This window comes from Xenopus tropicalis, chromosome 5 (genome assembly GCF_000004195.4).
Source record: "Xenopus tropicalis strain Nigerian chromosome 5, UCB_Xtro_10.0, whole genome shotgun sequence".
NCBI classification, from domain to species: domain Eukaryota; kingdom Metazoa; phylum Chordata; class Amphibia; order Anura; family Pipidae; genus Xenopus; species Xenopus tropicalis.
In genome coordinates this window covers 105,966,617-105,976,021 of record NC_030681.2, presented here as the reverse complement: position 1 = coordinate 105,976,021, position 9,405 = coordinate 105,966,617, and the positions used below count along the sequence as shown (strand labels likewise).

General features: G+C 37.7%; 1 protein-coding gene across 1 annotated transcript; it reads left to right on the top strand.

The window, feature by feature from the left end:
* Positions 1 to 3,268: 3,268 nt before the first annotated feature.
* Positions 3,269 to 9,405, top strand: hrg (histidine rich glycoprotein). Its single transcript, XM_002937828.4, has 7 exons — positions 3,269 to 3,541; positions 3,860 to 3,988; positions 6,245 to 6,332; positions 6,855 to 7,021; positions 7,812 to 7,925; positions 8,140 to 8,229; positions 8,722 to 9,405. The coding sequence occupies exons 1-7, from the start codon at positions 3,341 to 3,343 to the stop codon at positions 9,349 to 9,351; spliced, it is 1,419 nt and encodes a 472-aa protein (XP_002937874.1). The 5' UTR covers positions 3,269 to 3,340; the 3' UTR covers positions 9,352 to 9,405.

The following is a 9,405-nucleotide window of genomic DNA, read 5'->3' as shown; positions in this document are numbered from 1 at the left end:
ATAAGTAATCTTTATTGAAAGTAGAATAATTCTATTGGATTTATTTAATGTTTTAATGATATTTTTTAGTAGACTTAAGAGGCAGATTTATCAAAATGTGACTTTAGAGCTTAATACATAAGAACTCACCCATGTTCTTTTCATTTCTATGGGATTTTTAGAAGCCTATTTATCAAATGGTGAGTGCTAAAGTGCTAAAACTGACAAAATGCCAACATTTGTGGTGTACAAAAAATAATTTTAGTAAGTGCAAATTGTGTGAAAAATATTTGTTTTTTGACTAAATTATACATCTGTAATGATTTACACAGAACTGGTAATACTGTTACTGCATATAAGGTAACAGGTTTTCTCTTCACTGTCATGGGGGTTAAAGCACAAACAGCAAATACTGCTAACCAGGTCTTTGTTGAAGGATTTGTCATGTTTATTTTAGTCAGTACTATATCTAGTAAACACAACTTATCCTGTATATCAGATGTCCCTCCAGAGTTCAAATTTTTTATTTACCTTTGGAATTGCCTCAACTGTGCAAGTTTTCTGTGGGGGGTGGGGGCGGGTTATATTTTTTTCCATGGTCACTGCAGGAGTTTAGAAACAAGACTTTAGTTTGGACTGACTTACAGAAATTGTAGAGATGCAACTGTATTTGCCAAAGCATATTTATTTAATATTATTTCTGGCTAGTTGATAATGTGATCCTCTAACAATAAAAAATATATAAAAGAGTTCCAGTGTTTATAAAACTTTATTTTTGTACTAACTGTACATATATCAGGGGCACTGCTACCATATGGCAAGGTGAGTCCGGCAAGTTACCATCAAAAATCTCCTGGTAACTTTAAGAGCAAAATTCTGGTAATAAAATGAAATTCTGGCTCTTATAGCGCAATCGCATTCTCTGTAATAGTGATGCAGGCTTCCCTCAACCTACTCCGACACTGGGGTGGGGGGTGGTGGCATTGGGAAGGCCACCTCAGGCCCAGAAATTCCCCTAACTATTCTGCAGAAATGAGTACCCCACACACTCCAGTATTTAATCTTACAAAACAAATTAAACAGGGCAGGGTTATGCTTACTTTGTTAGCCCACGTAAGTGGAGGAGGTAAATTCAAAGAAGTTTTATTAGTCTTGTTTTGAGTTAAAGGACATCATTTTGCATCTAAAATTTTTAAATAATGTGTGCTATGACAAATAATTTCTTTCTTAAATGTTGTCAGTGAAAAAGTATCATTATTATTCTGAATTTCTTCCCAAAAGAAAATCTCTCACTAATGTTGGAAGCCATCTGCCACTTGGAGTAATTTGTTCTGACTACCTGTTACCTGATCGAAATTAGGGATGCACTGAATCCACTTTTTTGGATTTGACCGAACCCCCGAATCCTTTGTAAAGGATCCGAATCCTAATTAGTATATGCTGATTAGTTTTCGGAAGGGCAAATTAAATAATAGATGGGGCACCAGCACCTAAACTAAAAATGAGTACGTGAGGGTGTGCATGATCAAAAACATAAATGCAATTAGGAAGAAAGAAAGAAGGTCAAAACACTGCAACCACCCACAGCTGTATCGCTTCATAGACTAGGACCAAATGGTTTTAATGGTTAATTAAAGGTTAAGTTTTAATTTGGTCCTAGTCTACAAAGCGACACAGCTGTGAGTGGTTCAGTGTTTTGATCTTTTTTCTTTCTTCCTAATTGTATTTAGGTTTTGGAAGGGTTAAATGTTGCAGCACGCTACATCCATGACAAGTCATGTGATTTGAAGAATTCCAATTCGGTTCGGCCAGGAGCGTGGATTCATCTGAATCCAAATCCTGTAAGCCCCCTGTAAGCTGATAGTGTGCATAGAGGCTGCCTAATAGCCAATCTTAGCCCTTATTTGGCTCCTCCATGAACTTTTATGGTGCTTGTGTTGCTCTCCAAGTCTTTTTACATTTGACTGTGGCTCACGAGTAAGAAAGGTTGGGGACCCCTGGTATAAGAACACCTTATAATTTCTCCAGAGCTGATTAAATACATAAATAGGGGATGAAATATGATTTTGTTTTAACTTTACTGAGTATTTCATTTTCCCTCAACTGTGCTACGAACCACCTTCATGGCAATTTGAGGTCTATTAATTATAAAAATAAGAAGAAACAAGAATTTTATGGATATTCTAGCAGACATCTCTAAAAGTGATGAGCGAATCTGTCCCGTTTTGCTTCTGGAAAAAATTCACAAATCTGTCCTGTTTCGCTTCTGCAAAAAATTGGGAATCTTTGAAAAGATTTGGGAACAGTGAAAAATTCACAAAACATCTAAACATTTGTCGCACACGGAAAAAGTAATTGTTGCGCGCCTCAAAAAAAATTGTTGCCAATGTTGTTTGCTCTACCCACCCACCACACACTGCTATTGAATACCCAGTCAGGAAAAATGTATGGCATTGTTCTCATAAGCTGCTGTAGCACTCTGTTCTTGTCTGTGATAGGTACAATAATATACTAAGGATATTAAGACATCTTTGTATTAAATTTAATATTGATGATCAAAGGAGTTACATTGTTTGGATGTGTTTGCAAATGCTATATTTTTATTCGTTTGTGAGAATGCAGCTTCAAATTGCAAAACAATTGGGATGGTTTTATTTTGGAATGTTTATAGGCAGATTTCTCTGGGAGTGATTCTACCTATGACCTTAGAAGCTACATTTAAGATGAACACTGTTAGGATTTAAAAAGTGAATTATTGCTTATTTTTGTTCAATTCTGATTTGTTTGATATTGAGCTCTCTATTATACTTAAGTGATTTGGTGATAAAAGGTCTGTTTCTGTGCTCATTTCAGAACCCAGTGTTAATGATTTTATTTACTATTTGTGTTGATACAATAACAAGTAACCACATTTGTTTATGGTTTAATAACATATATGATTTATTTACTGCTATTGTGTTTTGGATTCACCTAGCTGTGGGATTGGAGCAATTATACATCTTTGATCCTTAATACCACTATCAGTAGTTACATTTTGTTTCACTTGAGATTTCTCAATATGCCTAATCAGAACAGGAGATGACTGTTAACACAACTGTAGCTTATTAGCTAAACATAAATAAGGAGCAATACAGGCCAACAAAGATAACATTTTTGGTAGGCAGGACAGTGACCTGTTGTGCACACAGTACCAGTGTAACAACTCAGCATCTAAGTAATCATTAACCTTTTATTTGTTGTTATGTAAGTACAAAGAAGTCACCACAGTCTGTAGGACAAGTCACATGTCCAGGTGCCACACTATATAATTTCATGCCTCAAAAATGTTTAACAGGGACACATTTTAGCATGCTCATTCAGAATGGAGCATGTGTTTATATTTGTTTTCTTTGCATTAGTGCCCTTGTGTATGGCTGCAAGCCCACCGTTACCTGTTGTAAACCCAATAGAATGTAACACTACAGATGCTGAAGCAGATGTAGCTTTGGATTTGATCAATGAAGATCGCCGCAAAGGCTTTGTACTGAAACCCCTGCGTGTTGTAGAGGCATATGAGCAGCATGTAAGTATATTTTTGTTCCCTTCAAAATCAGTGTCAGAAATATTAATTGAAAACATCACTAGGTTATAATATGTCATGACTTTTGGCAAGGGAATCTAACAGACAAACATGCAGAGTATACAGAGAGCAAGATAAAATCAGTCATATTTCTCATTATTTAAAATACCCCTAATTTAAACAAAGAAAGAACACTGTATCACATTGGAAACAATAAATGCTGTAGATAGATAGAAAGATGATAGATAGATAGATAGATAGTACATTTAAGCCACAGTACACAATGCCAACAATTGATTATGGATTTGTTTCTGTCCTCAGGTGCAGTCACATAAATATCCTGCAAGCACTATCTATTATCTAACTGTAGATGTTATGGAAACAAAATGTAGCGTCTTAAGTGGGAAGCTATGGGAAGACTGTGAAGAGCCAATGTCCTTCCATGAATGGGTAAGTACCTCTGTGCCAAAGTTACTATCTTGAACAGTTTCACCACAATATCATTATGGCATTATTCTTCCCCTCAAAACTGAAACTTGTGTTGCTTTCTGCTCTGCTGCATCCTCCATATTTTGCTTTAGCTTTTCACATTATTCATGCCTAGTCTCGCATAGGCGGATTTTCAATAAGGCTGGGGTAAGCCTCCCCAAACCTGCTTGGCATCTAACAAAAAAAACTCACTCTGTTTCAGCACTGCTCTGGAACCTTTAACATCTGGAAACCTTTTTGCATTCCTGCAAGCTCCGGTTCTGTTGTTATCAGCTGTGCTCTGATTGGATCTTTCTTCTTGTGGATTCTCCAATCAAAGTACAGCTCTCTTAAAAGACAAATAGTCAAATTGACAAATCAAGGTACAGATGTGGACAGGGCTGGGGAGATATTACAACCTGAAGGCATTGCAGAAATGAAGACTGAAAAGAAGAATCTGCAGGCTGTAAACCTCACCAACTCTGAACTTTTTCTGCAGATTTCATCCCACTCCCACAGGTACTATACTGTATCATCATCCCACTCCCACAGGTACTATACTGTATCATTATCCCACTCCCACAGGTACTATACTGTATCATCATCCCACTCCCACAGGTACTATACTGTATCATTATCCCACTCCCACAGGTACTATACTGTATCATCATCCCACTCCCACAGGTACTATACTGTATCATCATCCCACTCCCACAGGTACTATACTATATCATCATCCCACTCCCACAGGTACTATACTGTATCATCATCCCACTCCCACAGGTACTATACTGTATCATCATCCCACTCCCACAGGTACTATACTGTATCATCATCCCACTCCCACAGGTACTATACTATATCATCATCCCACTCCCACAGGTACTATACTGTATCATTATCCCACTCCCACAGGTACTATACTGTATCATTATCCCACTCCCACAGGTACTATACTGTATCATCATCCCACTCCCACAGGTACTATACTGTATCATTATCCCACTTCCACAGGTACTATACTGTATCATCATCCCACTCCCACAGATACTATACTGTATATGTTCTAAAGGCTGAATCACTAGTTGTAATTAAATAGTTTTTTGTCACCTGGCATGTAAGTGGTGCAAAACTATAAGTGCCTAAATTAACGCTATCCCACTGAAAATGATAATTGTGCTTTTAGTTTTTTTTTATACTTTTGTCATTGTTTTGTTCATTTCTAGTTAGTTACAGTGGAGCCCTCGTAAAACTGCATAGCTGGGAAACAAAGCAATGTTGTGTTTCAGTGCCAGTGTTATAGTGCGAGGGCTAAATATCTGCCATCGGTATCCACTGCATGTCACAGCATATAATGTGCTGGCTTTGTAAATATAGACTGCATTTCACTGTATATAATGTGCCTGGGATGTCAGTACCCACTGCCTTTCTCTCTATAAAACTAAAATACATTTAAGCTAACTGACCATAAACACAAATAGATAGAGAACCCCTCACAGAAGTGCATGTATGAATACTTCTACATCCTAAGCATTATAGGGTGAAATAAGCACTCCCACCCGCACCTTTGCACAGTATCCCTGGAAGTCAGTGGGAACCGCAAGAGATAGTTGGGAGGTTCATTTTCTATGCCAGCAGCGAATCCAATAAGTCTCACATTAGCTTTAGGTCAGTCTATGTATGGCCCATCTTTAGCCTCCCCAAACAAAAAAGTCACCCTCCGCCTTTGATCTCACACATCTGTGTATATCTTCAAATAAATGTGTCACAATAATATTATTTTTATTAATAAAGTAGAATGTCTTGGGCCCTTAAGCATTACTGATCCATGACACTTTGTTTTTCACTCATATATTTAAAATGGTCAGTCTGGGCCACCAGACTCTTAATTGGCTTGTGCTTCCAGAACTACTTTTGCTGCACTGAAAATTGTACATGTACCTCCTGTAATAAGATTTATTTATTTCAACCTCATACAGGTAGTACTTTGCTTAAAATTATACACGGCTTTCAAAATATTTTATTTTCATTAATGTACACAAAAGGCATTTATAAGCTTTGACTGGAGCTATATGGAAGCATGTGAACACTTACTGTAGATAAGGGCAACAGCTTTGGTTATAGGGTTTATCACAAGGTGTAAATACTTTGATAAGAGACCCAACTGAAGGTAAAAGGTCTGTTCATAGGTAATTTTATTTTAGATATAAGAATGATCATGTTTATTTTGTGTTATAGGTATTTGGACAGTGCAAAGCCATCATTCTCATATCCTTGCCATGGAGGGTACAGAAACTGATCCACTACAGCTGCACTATTACTTCAGGTACTTCAGGGCCTGAATATGCCCTTACCTCAGTTTAGACACTACTAAAACCATCATCCAGTCTCTTATCATTTCCTACCTTGACTACAGTAACTTACTCCTTGCAGACATCCCAACACATCACCTTTCACAACTCCAATCTGTTCTAAACGCTGCTGCCATACTCTTTCTCACTGCTCCACATCTGCCACTCCACTATGCATATCTCTTCACTGGCTCCCAATCTCCACTAGGATTAAATTCAAATTACTAACACTTACATATAAGACCCTTACTAATGAAGCCCCTACTACCCCTTTGAAAAGATATGGCAACTGCTCTTTGTAAAGCACACGCTTTATAAACTTGCAGTTGCAACAAAGGCAGCGGTCCCTATGCAAATTTCAGAATCTCTTAACTTGGCCTTTTTAAGTTACTAAACTTCTAAATGTAACGGTTAATTTAGCTATTATTTAAACTGATAATGTATACAATTAAGCAATGTTAAATTCAAAACTTAATACAACCCTTTAATGGTTACAGCTCATCCTAAAGTTATACTCGGCAAGTGCCCTGACTGCCCGCTTGCAGATGAAGAAATCACACCTACAACATTGGAGGAGGCCAAAATACTCATTGCAGAATACAACAAGGACAGCAACAACACCAATTATTTTAAAATTGACCATATAGAGAGAAGGAGATCACAGGTATGATCAAATCTTTAATGAGCAATGGTTAACCAACCAAGGAAGTCTTAATGTCAAACCCAAATTTTATTCTACAGAATGTTTATGTGTTTGTTATTTAGTCTAGGATACTGCTGTGAAATCAATACTTGCAATTCTTCCAAGTAGCCATGGTTCAGCCGGTGACTTTGCTAACCATTAATTAATTGGTAAACACACTCCAGCAGTTGTAATAAACAGTGTCACAGCAAGTGTATACCTTGGGCTACTTTAAGGGCTCTGGCACACGGGGAGATTAGTCGCCCGCGACAAATCTCCCTGTTCGCGGGCGACTAATCTCCCCGAGTTGCCATCAGCTGCCATCCCACCGGTGAAAATGTAAGTCGCCGGTGGGATGGCACACACGGCAGCGCGATTTTGGCAAATCGCCGAAAATGCCTTGCGAGGCAACTTCGGTGATTTGCCGAAATCGCCTGCGCAGCGTGTGCCATCCCACCGGCGACTTACATTTTCGCCGGTGGGATGGCAATCCGGGGAGATTAGTCGCCGCGAACAGGGATTTTTGTCGCAGGCGACTAATCTTCCAGTGTGTCAGAGCCCTAAGTTGCCTCATGAGGCATTTTCGGCGATTTGCCGAAATTGTGCCGCCACGTGTGCCATCCCACCGGCGACTTACATAGTGTGTGCACTATCTTGTGTTCCCCACAAGATCTCACAAGGCTTTCTCTAATGACCCAAAAGATGACTGACAGTGCTAATGGGCGCTTTTAGACATTACTGCAAACCTTAAGTTAATGCTTTTGTTTCACAGTGGGTGGTTGGCCCCTCCTCTTTCATCGAATTTAACATAAAGGAAACTGACTGCTCAAAAACTCAGGAAAATGTTATTCTTTCCAACTGCAATTTTCTAAATGATAGAGAGGCGGTAAGTAAAGATTTTGCTTTGTACTCTTACCATTATTCCATGTTGTATCAGTTTTATCAGTTAGAGATAGAATATATATATATATATATATATATATATATATGGCTATTTATAAAACTATAAAATAAATGAAGATTATTCGTGGTAGTGATATTAACATATAAATAATGTTATTAAACAGCAAGTAAATCTATTTTGGTGTTTATTTTTACAGCATGTTGGGTTTTGCTCTGGCAGCTTAATAAAGAATAACTTTGACGGGACAGAACACAAGCAAGTTTCCTGTGATATATATGAACCAAAGGTATATCAGTTTAGTAATCATATTCACAGCAGCTTTATTTCTATGACTAAAAATTAAGTGGATTACATAGGGAACAGCAATAGTAAGAAAGTACATGAATAAAGATACAATAAATCAGAGAATATTCTTGTAAGCATAATGAAACCCCAGAACAAGGACTGAACCTCTGGATTAGAGGCTATACATATATATAATTAGTTATGAGTTATTAAACTAGGGCACACTTTGCAAGTTTTCGTGTATAAGCCTGTCCAAGCGCCTTTTCTCCATAAAAATAAATCCCAACCTCAACAGTCTTCCCTCATAATTCAAATCTTCCATTCCTTTTAACAGTCTAGATGTACATCTCTGCTTTCCCAGGGTAAGGCATTACCAAGGCTTTATAAAGCAGTTTTTATTTATAATAAATGATTTACTATAAACACACCTTGCACACTTATATAGTACAAATGTTAAAAGTTTTAAATATTTGTTAACTTTTGTATTTGTTAGGATCACCATTCTCATTATCCTGATTATCATGGACCTTATGCATGCCATCCTGAAAGAGTAGATAACATACCCGAGGGTCAAGAAAATCCTGAGGCAGCAGTTCAGGAGAAGTCTCAGAGATGTAGACACCATCATAAACACAAACATCATCCTTCACACAAAGGTCATAAACATCATCATCATCATCATCATCCCCACCATCATGGCCATCCACCTCATCACCACCACCACCATCATCATCATCATCATCATCCAAATGATACCTCCTCTGAACGTCATGAACATCACCATCATCACCCAAACCATAACTCTACTGAACATCATGAACATCACCACCATCACAAAAATCATTCCTCCTCCGAGCACCATGGCAGTTCATCTGAAGAACATACTGACAAGAAAGCTGACAAGAAAACTTTTATGAGGAGGTCCAAAGGGGTAGTTCAAAAAGTCACTCTTAGTAATGAAACTGATGTTCTTCCAGCTCCCACCATTCCTCCATTACCAAGCCGTCCTGGTTTTAGAACTGAGTATATTCAGTTCCCAGAATCTAAATCACATCTGTCAACATGTCCTTGGACAATTGAAGAGAAACAAGAGATTCTACCATTTTTACCACATGGAAAATAATGCATCAATATTTCAAACACAGGTGGTAAAAAATAAATTTTTTTCTTTTAAAAA